This window comes from Callospermophilus lateralis, chromosome 1 (genome assembly GCF_048772815.1).
Source record: "Callospermophilus lateralis isolate mCalLat2 chromosome 1, mCalLat2.hap1, whole genome shotgun sequence".
Classification (NCBI taxonomy): Eukaryota; Metazoa; Chordata; class Mammalia; order Rodentia; family Sciuridae; genus Callospermophilus; species Callospermophilus lateralis.
This window is the reverse complement of record NC_135305.1, coordinates 139156537-139175199: the sequence shown is the minus strand read 5'-3', so window position 1 is coordinate 139175199 and position 18663 is coordinate 139156537. Positions and strand designations below refer to the sequence as shown.

At 46.1% G+C, this 18663-nt stretch overlaps 1 protein-coding gene across 2 annotated transcripts; it reads left to right on the top strand.

Moving 5' to 3' along the window:
• Positions 1-14018: 14018 nt before the first annotated feature.
• Positions 14019-16806, top strand: Tmem191c (transmembrane protein 191C). Of its 2 annotated transcripts, XM_076867143.1 has the most exons (9): positions 14019-14179; positions 14463-14586; positions 14687-14737; positions 14891-14971; positions 15310-15369; positions 15507-15571; positions 15646-15718; positions 15849-15889; positions 15980-16806. In XM_076867143.1, exons 1-9 carry the CDS (start codon positions 14025-14027, stop codon positions 16182-16184), a joined length of 855 nt encoding a protein of 284 aa, XP_076723258.1. In that variant the 5' UTR covers positions 14019-14024; the 3' UTR covers positions 16185-16806. The 2 variants fall into 2 exon arrangements, with proteins under 2 accessions (XP_076723258.1, XP_076723249.1); XM_076867134.1 differs by having other exon boundaries at positions 14687-14971.
• Positions 16807-18663: the final 1857 nt, after the last annotated feature.

Genomic DNA, 18663 nt, shown 5'->3' with positions numbered 1-18663 from the left:
CGTGCAGTCTTAATGTACAGTGATGAGAAACTGTTATTTTATGATCTTTTCATTAAAAGCTTGATTGAAAACTATCCGGCATGAGCCTTTGTGCTTTATGTGACCATTCTTTGGTAAACTGACAAGAGTTCCAAGGTCCTAGGAGGGTAAGACCTGGGATGGGCATCTGTCTACCCCCTTCCAGCTGGGGCTAGAGCCAGGTGCAGAGGTGTTTGTGGATCCTGAGCCAGGGAGCTAACCATTCAGTGTCAACAATATAGACAACGTTGTCCTGAGAAGGCAGAAGCCATCCAGGAAAGAGCAGATGTATGGACAGTTAAAAGTGGGTGAGGACCTGGTGGCTGGGATGAGGAGGAGGTCTGGCCAGTGCCCATGGCCCCTGTTCAGCATTAGGGGTGGAGCCAATGAAGAGCTGGGATAAGGGGAGTGCTTTGTTCTGACATTGCTTCTTCCTGCTACTTGGTCTGAAGAGGAAGGAAAAGAGGATAGTATTTGTCTACTGGGGCCACTGGGGTGGAAATCCCTGAATGAAGACTCAGCAGGAGGAACTTTGATGGTCCCAGGAAAGTGATTGCCAACAGAGACCCCTGAGTGGACAGCAGACATCCATGGTAGCTCCAGGGCAGCAGCAGATGAGCCCCATGACCCTAGACCTCAAAAAAGAATGTTTATGTTGTTAATTTAAATCTTAGTAAGTACTGTTCAATTGTTTAATTTTTTTTTGTTTATTTTTTATCAAAGTAACTTATGATCACAGTTTAATTCAATGGTGCTTAAGGAAAAAAGTCTATGCTGGGCACAGTGGTGCACACACCTGCAATTCCAGTGACTCAGGAGGCTGAGGCAGGAGGATCATAAGTTTGAGGCCAGCCTTAGCAATTTAGCCAGACCCTGTCTCAAAAAAAAAAAAAAGTACAAAGGGCTAGGGGTGTAGATCAGTGGTAGAATACCCCTGGGTTCAATCTAAAGTACCAAGGTTTGATGTTCCTTTCAACCCATCCCATTTTGTATAATCAACACTTTTAATTCAGCACTTTCTTTTGCCTTTGTCTCTACATTTCTAAATACTATTAAATGTCTCATTTAGAGAATACATGCAAGGTGCATTTTGCCAAATCATACTCATTATCACCTCATAAGCTTGTTTACTGCTGAGCCAGGGTCTTCACATCCTTTTTTTTTTTTTTTTTTTTGGTAGATGGACAGAATGCCTTTATTTTGTTTATTTTTATGTGGTGCTGAGGCTCAAGCCCAGTGCCTCACATATGCTAGGCAAGTGCTCTGCCACTGAACTAACATCACAGCCCCTTTAATCTTTTTTTGTGCAACTTATTTTTGTTGAGGTTAATAATCTGGCTCACTTTTGAAGGCGAGTGCTGGGGATTAAACGTAAGGTTTCATGGGTTCTAGCAAGCACTGTACCACTGAGCTACTTTCTGAGGCCTCAGTTGCTCACTTTGATTTGTTTCCCTTCCAACACATTTTGGCTTTGTGAAATGCCTCCAGTACAGCTTTCTATGCAGACACACTATTCTGTTTGTTTTTTTTCTGGAAGCCTGTGGGTGTCCTGGACAGGTATGGGCCAGAGTTCTTCCTGCCTTTGTTCCTACATTAAAAGCCCTGTCTTCTGGGTTCTGTGTGTGCTCTTTCCTGCATGCTTGTCTTGGTAGCTCATTTCCTTTAGTACCATCCTGAGGAAGACTACATGGAATGTAGGTTTTTTGAGATGTTGAATGTTGAAAATGCTTTTAAGCTATATGAATTTGACAGTTTGCAAATCAAATTGTAGATAGGAATATTTGAAGGTATCCTCATGTCATTCTATTTTTTTTTAGAGTGAGAGAGGAGAGAAAGAATTTTTTAATATTTATTTTTTAGTTATCGGCGGACACAACATCTTTGCTTGTACGTGGTGCTGAGAATCGAACCCGCGCCGCACGCATGCCAGGCGAGCGCCCTACCACTTGAGCCATATCCCCAGCCCCCTCATGTCTTTCTAAAAGGACATTTACTAAGCTGTACAGCAAAAGTAGGAAGCTTTTGAATGGCTCTTTGCCAAAACAACCTGTTTTTTTTTTTTTTTTTTAAAGGTGGTGTCATTAAAAGTTCTCAGGTACTGCTTGGCATGGTGGCACACATCTGTAATCATATGTACTTGAGATGCTAAGGCAAGAGTTCTGAAAGTTCAGGGTCAGGCTGGGCAATTTACTGAAACCCTGTCTCAAAATGAAAAAAAGGACTGGGGCCAGTGCAGTGGTGCGGCCGGCCCATAACCCCAGTGACTCAGGAGGCTCAGAAAGGAGAATCACAAGTTTGAGGCCAACCTCAGCAACTTGGATTCAGTCTAACGAAAGGCTGGTGGCAGAGTGCTTGCCTAGCATGTGTAAGGCACTGGGTTTGATCCTTAGCACCACATAAAAAAAAAAGAAAGAAAACAAAGGCATGCTGTCCATCTACAACAACAAGAGGACTGGGGAGGTAACTAGGTAGTAAAGAATCCCTAGATTCAGTCCCCAGTATTTAAAAAGAAAAAAAAAGAATGGGAATGTAGCTCAGAGACAACGATCTTGGGTTCAATCTCCAATGCCATCAAGGAAGAACAAAAATGTTCTCTGGTGTTGGGCTACAAATTACTGCTGATGATTATGGGGTGCTGTACCCTCCTCCATCACTTCTTAGATAATATATGACATTCACACTGATCACCTTTCCAAAATCTAATTAAGAAAGTGTGGGTGTGTACAAGACTTACACTCTAGCAGCCTGGACTCTTGTCCTGTAGCCCTTGCCTGGGCACCTAGTCATGCTGCCTGACAACCTATCTCAGCCCAAGCCTAGGGAAGAAAGGAGCCATCTGGGAGGCACAGGAAGCTCCCACAGACCAGGAAATTACACAGAAGGGGGAGGTCACCAATTAATAGCATGGGGACCAGGACTGAGGAAGAATGATGGTCAGGCCAAGGGGAATTCAGGTGGAGACAGTATTGTAGGTTGCAGGTTCCCCAAGAGACCAGAAAGCCTGCATGCCCTAGATGACCCAAGGCATGCAGAAGCCTAATTCCTTAAGATGAGCTCTGGGGGCTGGGGTTGTGGCTCAGTGGTAGAGCGCTCACCTAGCATGTACAAGGTAAAGAACCCCTGGGTTCAGTCCCCAGTATTTAAAAAAAAAAAAAAAAGATCCTCACCACCCCATAAAAATAAATAAATAAAATAAAGTTAATGTGTCCTACTTCAATTTAAAAAAATGGTGAACTCTGAGCGGGTGTGGTGGTGATCCCAGCAACTCAGGAGGCTGAGGCAAGACAATTGCAAGTTCAAGGCTAGTCTCAGCAACTAAGCAAGGCACTTGGCACCTTGTCTCAAAAAATAAAAAAGGCGGGCTGGGGATGTGGCTCAAGCGGTAGCGCGCTCGCCTGGCATGCATGCGGCCCGGGTTCGATCCTCAGCACCACATACAAAACAAAGATGTTGTCCCCGCAGAAAACTAAAAAATAAATATTAAAAATAAGTAAATAAATAAAATAAAATAAAAAGGGTCAGGGACATGGCTCAGTGATTAAGCACCCTTTGGGTTCAGTTTCTACTCCAAAAAAAAAAAGTGGGGGTTGGGGGGCTCTGGCCTATAGAAATCAGACCAGTGGGGAGGGCTAGGGCAGATCCTCAGGACTGTCTAGGACCTTGGCAGACATTGTCAATATGCAGAAGTCTAGTCTGCCCTGGGGACTTGGGCTGTTCTCAGCACTGAGCAGCCGCTTATTGTGCAGGAAGCACAGCCATCCAGTCAGAAGGAAAGCTGTTGTGCTGTTGAGAGCCCTGCCCTGGGCCACTGGTCTGGTGGATAAGTTTGTATGTTCCTTGACCCAGCTGCCGTGAGTCTTCTTGAGAAATTTAGGAAAATGTCAGCCATGAACAGTTTGGGGATTAATCTATTTCATGTTCAGCTCCTCTTTTTAGTCACAGGGAACAAAGCTGATCATGCCTGTTATGAGATTAGGGCCAGTACCAATCATTGCTGACCTGTTAGGAGGCTGTGCATCTAAGTCATTTCAGAGGAGCATCATCTTTATGTGTATTTGGTTCTGAGTCCTGAAGTTGCACAGATGTGGTTCCTTATTTCTTGGATCCTATGTTTCTTTAGGAGAGCCAGGTAGATGAGGATAACAACAATGGGAATAAACACCACTAGATCTCACCTTCTCAAGCCCCTCCTTCAGATGCTTAACAGTATGAGCTCATTTGCTTGACTCAATGCTCACAGGTACGGTCTGTGTTTCACCCCCAGTTTGCTGGTGTCACCTAGTCAGAGAGCACTGCCTGGGATCGGCACTCAGTTTTCCTCATCTGGGAGGGTTTAACCTGATACAGTGGCAGTGGGAATGATGTGCTGGGGTAAAAACATTGAATTCAAAGGTGGGGTGGACTTGTCTGGCTCTAGCTGGAAGCTTACCTGTGGTCAGAGAAATGGTGAGGGGCTGCAATTGAGACACATGGCAGGCACCATCCAGGTCATGAAGCACCTTAAAGGCCAAATCATAGCAGGATTTGATAGGGAGGAAGGAGTCAGATTCACCTTCTTCTCCCTACAGGGCATCCCCAGTGGATTCTGTCGAAAGATGGCTCTCACCCTGATGCTTAGTAAGGCCACCAGGAGCCTAGTAGTTACTGCAGGTAGAGACTGTGATTAAGCACCCTTTGGGTTCAGCTTCTACTACCAAAAAAAAAAAAAGTGCAGGCAGGTGTGACCCTGAATCTGAGTTGGCAGGGAGGTGGTTGTTTCCATCTTAGCCTGGCCTATGTTGGTATTCTCACAGAAGCATTCTCTAGACCATGGTATGTGTGCCTCCCAGGAAGCACTGTTCTCAGATCCCCCACCCCTATTCTTCCTACCCTGCTTGTACCAGAGCACTATAGCAAACCTGAGGTCTCGCCTTCATGTGTTCTCATATGGCCTGCCTGCTCTTGGGGAAGGGGACACAGCAAAGGAAGATGAATGTTGTCCAGCTTCCGTCCCTTGGGAGGAGGCAGGAGGCACTATTGAGGCACTTGCTCAGAGTTGGAAGGAGGGACAGCTGTATGGCCTGCCTTCTGTCTGCCTTGATAATCAGTGGCCTCAGCAGGCATCCATATGATAGGGATACAGGTGTCCAGGTGTGTCTCTGCAGACAGGAGGGGAGGCAAGGGAGGCCTGAGGGTGAAGGGCAGATTTTCCATACATGGGCAAGGGGTTGGTTGTGGTTCATCAGAACAACATGGCTTGGGGACACACCTGCAAGTGCTATAAATCCCAGCACCTCCCAATAATAGCCTAGGCCCTTGGTCAAGATATCAGAACTCAGCAGTGAAGACATGAGCTTCATTTGTCCATTCAATACCAATTTATATGCCAGGCTCCATCCCAGTCAAGTTCCTGCTCTGGGTAATAAGAAATGCACCTGGGCAATACTGAAAGCCATGGGCATGAAGACAAAGGAAGTTGCATTTTGGGATGGGGTGGGAGGGAAGGCTTCCCCAAGAAATGGGATTAGGATGAAGCCCAAAAGAAGTGATGAGGGGGCTGGGGATGTGGCTCAAGCGGTAGCGCGCTCGCCTGGCATGCGTGCGGCCCAGGTTCGGTCCTCAGCACCACATACAAATAAAGATGTTGTGTCTGCCGAAAACTAAAAAATAAATATTAAAATTCTCTCTCTCTCTGTTTAAAATAAAAAATTCTCTCTCCCTCTCTCACTCTCTCTTTAAAAAAAAAAAAAAAAAAAAAAGAAGTGATGAGGGACTGGGCAGAGGAAGGAGCAGTTGCCCAGGCCCAGGACACAGGCCCTGCAGCAGGCATATGTGTCTGAGGAGTGGCAGGAGGCAGTTTTCTGGGCCCTGTGGTCCATCAATGGGAGGAGCCATATAGCTGGTGCTGGGCCTTACAGACTTGTAGGAGTTTGGACTTGTAGTTCATAAGGTGGAAGCCACTGAAGGGTTTAGTGGCCCTTCTGGCTGCTGTGGGAAGATGTAGGGGGGCAAACAGACTATTAGGGGATTCATGAATGATCCAGTCCAGAGTGGTGGCATCGGAGGTGGTTAGAAGAGGGCAGAATTAGATGTTCTCTGAAAGCCTATTTAAAAGATACTTCTGAGTCACCAACTGAGCAACAGAGGTCTGAGTGCTTGACAAGCAGCAGTTTGTTTACTCTTTGCAAATATCAGATAAGGCAGGTGACCTCCCACTCATAGGCAAGTTGGTGGAGGTATAGATAGGTCAGGAGATAGTGATAGAGGGGATCCCAGTACTGAAGGGTGGTTGCAGGAGGAGTGTGTGAGGAGATGGGGAAGCATGACACCTTCAGGGATTCTAGGCCCAGCAACTAGAGGAGAGGTAGCAGGACCAAGGAAGGGAGTTTCTGTGGGCTGTGCTGGGGGCCTTCTCGTGAGCATGAGCAGGGAGTTGGAAAGGTGAGAATCTAGTCTTGAGGTGGGATGTGGGCATCACAGTGGAGAGATGGCTAACCCCAGGACACAGAGTGAGAGAAGACACTGAGAGAGGGAAGAAGAGTGAGCCCCGAGGAATGACTGAGAGGCTGGAAGGGGCCAGAGTCCAGGAGAATGAATGTCACCTGGCTAACTGTGGTGAGTTGGGGTGTGTGTGTGGTGGGGGGTGTCAGAGAGAACCTGGAATTGATCCTAAGGGAAGCAACTAAATGAATTATTGGTTGGAATAGTGGTTTCTTTTCCCTTCCCCTTCCCAGTAGGCAAAAAGGAATAAATAAAAAACCTCATCATCTAAACTTCAGAAGTGACTGCTAGGTCATATATAATTGAATCCTCAACAATTAAAATAGGGGGCTTGGGGCTGGGGTTATAGCTCAGAGGTAGAGCACTTGCCTCGCACATGTGAGGCACTGTGTTCATTCCTCAGCACCACATAAAAATAAAATAAACATATTGTGTCCATCTTAAAAAAAATCTTAAAAAAAATTAAATAGGGAGCTCTAAGTGAATAAAGACTGATGATAGAAATTGGGTTAGGATTGTGGCTCAGTGGTAGAGCACTTGCCTAGCACGTGTGAGGCACTGGGTTTAATCCTCAGGACCACATGAAATAAATAAATAAAATGAAGGTATATCTATCTACAACTAAAAAAGATTTTTAAAAAGACTGATGATAGAAATTGTTCAAACAGGGCACAACAACTAAGAGATCAGAAAAGGCTTCACAGTGGCCATGATTCAAAGGAAGGCTTTTCCCTGTATATGGACCAGCACATAAAAATTATTAAGGGCCACATGCAATGGCGCATGCCTGTAATCTCAGGATCTCAGGAGGTTGAGGCAGGAGGATCGTGAGTTCAAAGCCAGCCTCAGCAACTTAATGAGGTCCTAAGAAACTTAGCAAGATCATCTTAAAAAATAAAAAAAAAAATGGTTGTGGGGAGCTGAGGCTGGGGCTCAGCAGTAGAGCGGTTACTTCACAGTGTGAGGCACTGGGTTCAATCCTCAGAACCACATAAATGTAAAATAAAGATATTGTGTCCACCTAAAACTTAAGAATATATATCTTTATTCAGTGATAGAATAGTTACCTAGCATGTTGATGGGTTTCCAGCACTGCAACTAACAACAAAATAACAAAAATATCTATTTTTGAACAGGGTTGAGTATCCTTTGTCCAAAATGCTTGGAAACAGAAGCATTTCAGATTTCAAAGATTTTTTTTATTTTGAAATATTTGCATAGACTTTACCAGTTGAGCACCCCTAATCCAAAAACTGGAAAAGGAAATGTGCTGACAATACTCAGAAAATTTTGGTTTTCAATGGCAGGTGTTGTGGCATGTCTATGGTCCCAACTACTGGGGAGAATCCTTGAGCTCATGAGTTGGAGACCAGCCTGGACAACATAAAGACCACACCCCACCCCTACTGTGCAAAAATAAGTAGAGATTAAGTTTTGGAACATTTTGGATTTGGAATTTTCAAATTACAGACTGCATTGCATTAACCATGTGTGATTTATGAAACGACTAAAATGTAGTTCAATCTGAAAGTGAGAGAATGTCAACAGGCTGGAAGAGGGGGAAGGACTCAAGTACTAGAGAACTTTGTATGAGAATGGGAAAGGAGGGTTTGAATTTTATTTTAATTTTTTCAGTGTTGGGGATGGAATACACTGAGCTATATCCCCAACTTCATTATCTTGTTATAGCACAGATTACTTAAATAGTTTTCTATTATTCTCAAAAATAACTAAGGTCTGTAAAAGAGGCATAGATTTTATAAATGTTCTTTCTGTTATTTAATAGATTTTTCCTCTGCTGTTACTGGGGATTGAATTCAGGGTTACTCTACCACTAAACTACATTCCCAGGCCGCCCCCCCCCACTTTTTATTTTTATTTTTTTTAGTTGTTGTGGGACACATGCCTTTATTTTATTCATTTTTATGTGGTGCTGAGGATCAAACCCAGTGCCTCGCACATGCTAGGCAAGTGCTCTACCGCTGAGCCACAACCCCAGCCCCCACTTTTTTAAAAAAGATTTTTTTTAGTTGTCAATGGGTCTTTATTTATTTATATGTGGTGCTGAGAATTGAACCCAGTGCCTCACAAATGCTAGGCAAACGCTCTACCACTGAGCTATAACCCCAGCCCCCCAGCCCTTTTTTATTTTGAGACAGGGTTCCATTAAGGTGCCTAGGCTGTCCTCAAACTTTTCATCTTCCTCCCTCAACTTCCTAAGTGCCTGGGACTATAGCCACTGTGCCTGGCTGAGCAGACATTTATTGATTTCTTAGCTTATCCTGAAGGTCTCACAGGACTATATAATAAATATAAAAGTAAATATTAGACATTTAACAATGAAGACCACCATTGATTTACCCCACACACCCAAAGGGATTAAACCACTGAACTACATCCCCAGCCCCCCCCTTTTTTTTGCAGGGTGTACTGGGGAATGAACTCAGGGCCACTCAACCACTGATCTACATTCACAGCCCTATTTTGTATTTTATTTAGACACAGGGTCTCACTGAGTTGCTTAGTGCCTCGATAATGCTAATGTTGGCTTTGATCTTGTGATTCTGTCTCAGCCTCCCCAGCAGCTGGGATTACAGGCATTCACCCTTGTGCTTAGCCTCAGCCCCCTTTTAAAAAATTTGGGACATGTTCTCACTAGGTTGCTTTGGGCCTTGCTAAGTTGCTGAGGCTGACCTTGATTTTGTGATTCTCCTGCCTCAGCCTCCCAAGTTGCTGGATTACAGGTGTACACAACCACGTCCAGCCCACAGCTTCCTTTGAAGTAGGGAGATGAATAGATGTGTCTGACACCTGTGGAAGAACCCCTCAGCTATGGAATCCAGGTACTTGCTTACACACACTTGTAATACCAGCTACTTGGTAGGCTGAAGAACGAGGATTCCAAGTTTAAGGCCAGCCTAGGCAATTTAGCAAAAGGGTTAAAATATAGCTCAGAGGCAGAGTGCCTCTGGGTTTGATTCCCAGTACCATAAAAAAAATAATCTGGCACACCAATGTGCATTTTTTCGCTCATGTGCTCTCTCTCTTTCTGTTGTGCTGAGGATGGAATATGGGGTCGTGCTAGGCAAGCATTGTGCCACTTATTTATAGCCCTTGTCCTAAAATTCTCCCAGCTTTTTAAATGTTTTGTTTGGTTTGAGACCTGGTCTCAGTAATTGGCTCAGGCTGGCCTCTAAGTTCTGGGCTCAGGTGATCCTCTCTTACCAACTTCCTTAGTCGCTGGGACTATAGGCATGCCACCACCCTAACTGGCTACTTTTCTATGGTTAAAAACATTCATGAATGTTGGAGGGGGTGTGCCCACAGGTACTAGGCTGCTTATGATCAGCTGTAATTCTGACTTCATTACACCTTTAGAAAATCTGTGCAGGGTGGTCATTCAGACCACTCTCACTCCTGTTCTGTGCCTGAGAGCAACTGGTGTCCTAGAGGAATGCCCAGGAAGTGGGCCTTGCCATGAAGGGAGGAGGCAGCTCCTAACCAGAAATGTTCATGGAAAGGAGGATATTGAAACTGAGTCCTGAATAAAGAAAAGAAATGGTCCAAAACAGACACAGGTGGGTGGGTGGAGGCAGATGATTCTGGCAAAGGGAGCAACATCCGGCATCACAGAAGCACAGAGGTTGGGAAAGCAACACTGCCACTGGGTTTGGGAGAGTTGGGGCTTCAGAACTAGCCCACTGGACTGTGGTTGGGGTTTGTAGGCAGGGTGGGAGTAGGGTTCCCTACAGTTCCCCATGGATCTTTAAGTTACTAAGGTCAAGAGGCTTTCTGTTCCCTTGATTCCTGCCACCTGTGCCTCTTCCTGGCAGTCATGCAGCCCAAATTTCCCCAAGAGGCATAATTAGCAACAGGCTGAGATTTTAGGGTCCAGATGCAGGGTGGGGGTGGAATGGGAATGAGTGGGGAGGAAGCTGGACTTCACCCACATTTGGTCATCCCACCTGCCCATGGTATAACTCTTCCCAAGCTGCAGAAAAGTAAACCCAGGGACCAAGGCAATGTCATTGTCTTTATGGCTAGATACTTCCAACTTTTCACTTGTAACTCATAAGGGGACAGGTGGCACCTCTGCTGCCACTGCCTAGATACCTCTCATGCTGAGCCTCAGTTTCTGCATCTGTAAAAAGGGGTCGAAATGCTTATCCAGTGATAGGATCTGGAGACCTGCTGAGACCACAGGAAGAGGACGTGCAGGCTGGAGTCCTGATAGAAGAGGTGATTATGTGGGATGCTAGAGGCAAACTGCCAATCTAAATATCACCGTCCCGCAGTGCCTTTGTCAGCCTGCACCCTGAACTTTCTGGCAGGTGAAATTGGCCTCACAGGCTCTCAGTGCTATGGTCCCTGCCATCTCTATGGCCATAGCATGGAGTACCAGCACCCATGGCTGCCCTGGAAAGATGTGTCTTTTTTTTTTTTTTTTTTTTGTAGGTGGATATGATTATCTTTTTTAGGGCGGGGGATGTGGCTCAAGCGGTAGCGCGCTCGCCTGGCATGCGTGCGGCCCGGGGTTCGATCCTCAGCACCACATACAAACAAAGATGTTGTGTTCGCCGAAAACTAAAAAATAAAATATTTAAATTCTCTCTTTAAAAAAAAATGATTTATCTTTTTTAAAAAATTATTTTTATGTGATGCTGAAGATCATACCCAGTGCCTCCACATGTGCTAGGCAAGTACTCTGCCATTAAGCCATAACCCCAGTCTAGATGTGTCTTTTGTTTTCTTTTGGTGCTGGGGATTGAACCTAGGGCCTTGTGCATGAGAGGGAAGTACTCTACCAACTGAGCTATATCCCCAGCTCCCTGGATGTGTCTTTTTGAAACTACTAATCTCATGGTTAGCCTCTGGTGTGAAGCATCAGAGGTGGGCCCAACATCCTCCTGTTGGACTCAGACCTCCATGGCCATGCTAATATGGCCCCCAGTGCTCCCCTCAAAGCCACCATTAGGGGGTCCATGGAGTGATTGGGCCCTCCCACTGTAAGACATGTGCATAGATCTCATTCCTTTCTGTATATGTGGAGTGGTAACTGCCCCCCCCCACCTGAAAACTATGTTCACAACTGGGCTCCTTATAGACAGATATAATGGTGTAATGTGAATGGATTTATTTCCTAGGGCTGCTGTAATAAAACTCCACAAACAACAGACATTCATTGTCTCTCAGCTTTGGAAACTGGAGGTCCAGGACAAGGTGGCAGCTGGGTTGCACTCCCTTTGAAGGTTATAGGGAGGCTCTGATCCAGGCCGCTCTCCCAGCTTCTGGTACATCCTTGGCTGCCATAGCAGATTCCAGTCTTAACACAGAACACTGTTCTGTGTGTGAGCCTGTGCCCAAGTTCTGTTTTATTATAAACACTACAGTCACTTTGGATTAGAGCCCAGTCTAATGAACCCATCTTTTCTTCTTTTTGTGATGCTAGGATTGAATTCAGAGCCTCATGCATGCTGGGCAAGTATTTTACCACTGAACTACACCCCAGTTCTTTTTATTTTAAACAGAGTCACTAAATTGCTCAGGCTGTCCTTGAACTTAAGATACCCATGCCTCAGTGTCCTGAGTTGCTGGGATTACAAGTGTGAGCCTTCCCATTTTATCTTGATTATTTCTGGGAAGACCCCCCCAATACAGTTGCATTCTGAGGTTAAATCTTAGAGATTAAGATTTCAGTGTATAAAACTGTGATGGTGGTGGGTGGGGGAGTGGTCGCTATGCTATAACACAAGTATATCATGGTAGCCATTAGAAAATAGAAATTTTAGGATGGGTGCAGTGATGCATCCCTGTAATCCTAGCGCTTCAGGAGGTTGAGGCAGGAGGATCGCAAGTTCAAAGCCCAGCCTCAGCAAGATCGAGACACTACGCAACTGAAACCCCGTCTCTAAATAAAATTCAAAAAAATGCTGGGGATATGGCTCAGTGGTTGAGTGCCCCTGAGTTTAAACCTCTCCCCGATTAATCAATCAATCAATCAATAAAAAAGAATACAGATTTTAGCTGGGTACAGAGGCATACATATGTAATCCCAGTGGTTTAGGAGGCTGAGTCAGAAGGATGCAAGTTTGAGGCCCACCTTGGCAACTTAAGGAGACCCTGTCTCAAAGTAAAAAAATAAAAAGAGCTGAGGATGTAGCTCAGAGGTTGAACATTCCTGAGTTCAATCCCTAACACGCAAAACAGCTACACAAAATAAATTTTTATAATGTATGAAATATGATATGTCAAGAGCTTTGTAGGGTTTTGAACAACCAATAAAAAATAAATAAATAAACTTTTAGCCAGACTTTGTGGTATATGCCTATAATCCCTTGCTATCTGGGAGGTTGAGTTAGGAGGATTGCAAATTGTGAGTAATTTAAGGAGACTGTCTCAAAATAAAAAGAGTTTGGGTGTAGGCAAGGGAGAAAGAAAGGAAGACATCATGTGCTTAGTGAGATACAGAATTTCCCTGATACAGCCTCCACCCTACCTTTGACTTCTAAGGGACTGATTCCAACTTAAGAGATTGCAAGATTAACCCATGTAAAGCCATACTTACCCCACACAAGTCAGCTGGTTGCTGCATTGTGTCACATTCATAAGGGTACCATAGTAACTAGTAATTCTTTGCTAATAACCTGAATATCTAGTAATTCTTTGCCATGTAACAGACTTCTTGCTGAAAATAAAACAATCCCCATAGGTTAGTTGTTTAAACAAGAGCCATATTATTCATAATTGAAATTGACCAAATTAAGGCAGATTTTAAAAATTTATAGTCTCACAATGAAATAGTTTCTTTCTCTTGTTTGTTTCTAGATCTTGCCCAGGAATCTTATAATCTTTATTTCAAAATAAATGTTAATAATATATTCTACTTTTTTTTTTTACCCTTTATTTTATTTTTATGTGGTGCTGAGGATTGAATCCAACGCCTCACACGTGCGAGATGAGCGCTCTACCGCTGAGCCACAACCCCAATCCATATTCTACTTTTCACTAGATATCATCATAGCCCTATGTATGCCATGTAATATTCAAATGAATCATTTTAAATCACAGTTGTTTCCTTTTTGATGGTGACTGTAACCCACTTCAATGAACCATTAAATGCATAGAGGGGTTTTTAACAATTTTTTTATTTCTGGGATAAATTCTCAGGAGTGGAATCGTTGGGTTAAAAGATAGCGAACTTATTTATGGATCCTGAGATACATTTGCAGTCTTTTCCACAGGAGATTGATCAGTTGGCAGGTTTCATTTGCAATGTTGGGAAACAAATCTTGTTTCAAATTGCCGGGGCTAAAGGAGATTAGGTATTAGTCTTTTGTTAACCTTTCATTAGTATTTTATTGATTGGATTGTTGTTTTGGATAATATTTTTATAGACGATGAAACAAGTGTGATCCTGCTTCACCTCTTGGTGATGCTGAGCTCGGGCGCCCCCTGCTGCCCATTGTGACGCTGGCTGCAGGGCGGGTCCCCTAGGACGCTGGAGTCGAGGCAGAGCTGGGGGAGCCATGGCCGAGCCGCAGGAGCAGTTACTGCAGCTCCAGAAGGATAACCGAGATGGCCGCATGCGGAAGCAGGAGCTGGAGGAGTTGGTGCGCGGTCTCGAGGCCGAGAGCGAGAGCCTCACCGGGCGCCTACAGGAACTGCGCGAGCGCGAGCGCAGGTGCCCTGAGAGGGCTGCTTGAGCCGGCGGGCGGGCCCCTCCTGAGAGGCGGCGCGTTTCAAGAGGGGCTGATTTGCCCAGTCCCGCACCTCTGCTCCAGTCGTCGGGCGGGGTTATTCACCCAGGGAGCCCGGAGGGAGGTTGAAGTCTGGCATGCCAGGGACTCGGAGAGGACTTCTTTGACCTTGACCTGCAGCTGGTCACTTCTCCGTACGGTGGGGGCCGCAGAATCCTGAGCTCCCCAACCCCCCGCCGAAGCACCTGCCTCAGTTTCTCTCTGCAGTCTGCAACGGAGGCGGAGCCAGGCGGCCGGGGCTCTACGAGGGGAAGCGCGCGAGTCGGCGCGAGAGCGTGCGGAGAGGACGCGTGAACTGCTGGAGGCGGCGGAGCGGCACAAATTGGACCTGGTTGGAGGGGTGCCCCAAGGAGCGAAGCCGGAGGGGTAGGGGCCAGGATGAGGCGGGGCTAAAGGAGAAACCTGGACCGCCCCCTCAACCCTTTTCACAGGAGCAACACAATCAACAGTTGCAGGAGCAGTGGGAGGAGCTGTCAAGTCAGGTATGTGCAGGGAATGGGTTGGCCTCCAGTCTTGGTTCTACTCGAATGTCCCGCTCTGGTACCTGCCGCTGTTGCCTCCCAGTCTCTGCCCCCCCAAAGTACCCCCGCCTCAAGAGGCCCTGTAAATCCCGCCCTCACAAGCCCCGCCCCCAGCTCTTTTACTACGGAGGGGAACAACGGAATCAGCAGCGCGCGGAGCAGCAGCAACTCGGGACGCAACTGTTGGCACTGCAGGTACTTGGACTGAACCCCAAGCGTCCGACAGGGGCGGAGCGGAAACGTGGGCGGGGCCGTAGTGGAGCGAGGGGCGGACCCTGAGGCCCAGAGCGGGTCTTGAAGCACTGCGGGTGCAAGGTGTGCCCCGACATCTGACAGTTCTTGAATGCTCCCAAAGAAACAGCTGGAAGTGGTGGAGGCCAAGTACGCCATGCAGGCGGAGGACTTACGGCAGGTGTGAGAGGAGCCCGCAATTTGGTGGGAGGGTCAGCTTTAGGTGTCCATAGAGCCTGGCCTGTTCGGAAGGGTGGGAGGGGTGTGTCCTTTCGAGTCTAATTAAGGTTGTTGTACCCTAGGGTGCGCAGCGGACCGAGGAGGCCTGGGCCAGCTTCCAGGAGCAGAGTGGAGTCCTTCAGGTGCGGCTCCCTCGGCTCTGAGAGCCAGTCACCTCGGACTCTACCGCGGCCTCCAACCCACCTTTCCCAGACCTGGGGCAGCCAGCACCAGGAGGCCTCCTCCCCCAGCCCTGAATCCTCACTCCCATCCCCTCCAGGAGCTGCAGGGGAAGGTGATGGAGGCGGCGGCTGCGCTGGACACCTCGCGGGGCGGCCCAGAACCGTAAGGGAGTTAGTACAGTAGGGGCGGTTGTGGCGCTAGAACAGATAGCCTATCTCCGTGCCTGTCACCCACAGGTGGGACTCTCAGCTTCGCCGGGTGCAGGACTGCTCTGGCTCGCTGATGGAGGAGGTGGCCAGGGCCGACTGTGTGAGCGTGGGCCCGGGCTGGTGGGCTGGAGCTGGGACACTCCCGCCACCCTCCTGTCCCTCCTGGAGAGATCTGGCTAGCGCACTGCCCCTAATCCTGCATTGAGGGACACGGCTCCCTTTTCCTTCAGGAGAAGCGGCTGTTGGGCGGCGCAGGGGCCGGAGGCATCAGGTGAGCCCGGTGGCCTACGTGAGGGAAGTGGGTTCTCCTTTTGAGTTCCCTCTCCAGCCACCACTCACCTGACCATTTGTCGGTCCACAGGCTGTGGGCGCTCGGTGCGCTGCAGATATTGCTGTTGCTCCCGCTTGGCTTCCTGGCACTGCCGCTGCTCTATGTGTTGCTGGTGAAGCAGGACACCATCCACCAGGGCCTCCCACACCTCTGCTCGGATGCTGCCTTTCGCCGCCTGCGCTACACGCTGTCCCCACTATTGGAGTTGCGCGCGCGCGGGCTGCTGCCTGCTTAGAGCTATCACGCTGGCCGTGGCCGCCTGCACCTTAGTCTCTCGTGTGGTTTCTGGGGCGCCTGAGGGGAGATACCCAGGGCATGAGGCTCGTGTCCCCCACCACCCACTAGCGACCCACCCTGGCACTTCAGCTCAGAAGACAACGGTTCTACCAGGAGGGCCTGTGTCCAGGAAGGAGCTCCGGGTCCCAGGCCTTGGGTTGGCCTTCTCCACAGCCTCGGTTGCTGCACTCACTAGCCAAGTCCGAAGTTGCTCCGCAATTTATTAGTGAATTTGCCTGGGCCTAAGGGATTAGGAGGAGGCGCTGGTCGGTCAGATTTTTTTTTTTTTTTTTCATGGAGGTCTGTGATTCCTTTGGATCAACTGCTAGTAGTTATTTAGGTCCCTGTAGCATACTTTGGTTCTCTCTGGGTAGGATCCCCATCCTGGTGGCCGTTAAGTGTTCCTTCCTGTGGCAGCTTTGCTTTCTTTGCCCTGGGCATAGCTACTAGTGCGTACTCAGACTGCCGGCTTCCTGTGGAATTTCTTTTTTATTTGTGAGAAATATTATTAGTGGAAATAAGCCATTTCTATTTTGTCTGAGTTTTGTTATTTTAGCAGTGAAATTGTTTAATGTAACTCCTGTACACATATACTTTCTTGAAATAACCTTTAAAAATATTTTCTTGCTGGGCGCAGTGGCGCTTGCCTGTAGTCCCAGCGGCTCTGAAGACTGAGGTAGGATCGCAAATTCAAAGCCAGCTTCAGCAAAAGCGAGGTGCTAAGCAACTCAGTGAGACCCTCTCTCTAAATAAAATACAAAATAGAGCTGGGGATGTGGCTCAGTGGTCAAGTACCCACGAGTTCAATCCCTAGTACAAAAAAAATAGTTTTTTTTATTCATTTGTAGGTATTCTTAAGGCTTTGTTGTTAAATTTGTTGATGGAACCCTATGTTCCAAATTTAAGAATTGTGCTTTGAGTTCTAAGTAACCATTCTTGTCTGGAAATCATAAAGACATTCTCATATTTTCTTCTTTTGTGGGGGGGCGGGCAGGGTGTTGTTCTGTTGCCAGGCTGGCCTTGAACTATTGGGTGCTTGATCCGCCCTCTTCAGTCTCTGGAGTAGCAGTGACTACAGGTCTGAAGCCACCACACCCTGACTTCTTCTTAATTATTATTTTTTTAAATTGTAGATGAGAACAATACCTTTGTTTTACTTTTTAATGTGGTGCTGAGGATTGAACCCAGTGCCTCACACTTGCCAGACAAGTGCTTAACACTGAGCCACAACCCCAGCCCCTCTTCTAAATATTTTAATGATGTGCTCAGACTGGGATGTTTAAAGTGATTATTGATATAGGTGCATTTATGAGATATTATATTTTTTACTGTTCTTATTTTTTAAAATTTATTTAATTAGGTATATATGACAGCAGAATGTTTTTTAATTCATTGTATACAATTGCAGCACAACTTTTCATTTCTCTGATTGTACACCATATAGGGTGGCACCGTATGTGTAGTCATACTTGTATCTAGGGTAATGATGTCCGTCTCATTCCACCATCTTTCTTGCCCTCATGCCCCCCTTCACTCCTCCCTCCCTTTTGCCAAAGTTCCTCCAGTTTTCCCATTCCCCCCCCCCTTGTAGGTCAGCATATACTTATTAGAGAGAACATCCACCCTTTGGTTTTTTGTGATTGGCTTAATTCACTTAGCATGATATTCTCCAACTCCATCCACTTATCTGCAAATGCCATAATTTTATTCTTTTTTAATGCTGAGTTAATACCACAGTTTCTTTATCCATTCATCTATTGAAGGGACATCTAGGTTGCTTCCACAGTTTAGTTATTGTGAATTGAGTTGTGATAAACACTGATGTGGCTGCATACTGATTTAAATCCTTTGGGTGAGGAGTGAGATAGTGGGTCAAATGGTGGTTCCATTTCAAGTTTTCTAAGGAATCTCTATACTGCTTTCCAGATTGGTTGCACCAATTTGCAGTCCCACCAGCAATGTATGAGTGTGCCTTTTTCCCTACATCCTCGCTAACATTTGTTATTTGTATTCTTGATAACTGCCATTCTGATTGGCGTGAGATAAATCTTAGAGTAGTTTTGATTTGCATCATTCTAATTGCTAGAGATGTTGAACACTTCTTTATATATAATTTGTTGATTGAATGTATATGTTCTTCTGAGAAGTGTCTGTTCAGCTCCTTAGCCCATTTATTGATTGGGTTGTTTACTGTTTTTATTTTTGTATTCTGTATTCCACTTTTTTGCCTTTTGTGCTTTTTAATTTTTTAAAAAATTTTTTCTCGTATTTTTTTGTATCATTTTTTGTGTTTTTATTTTTTAAAATATTTTTATTTATTTATTTATTAAAGAGAGAGTGAGAGGGGGAGAGAGAGAGAGAGAGAATTTTTAATATTTTATTTTTTAGTTTTCGGCGGACACAACATCTTTGTTTGTATGTGGTGCTGAGGATCGAAC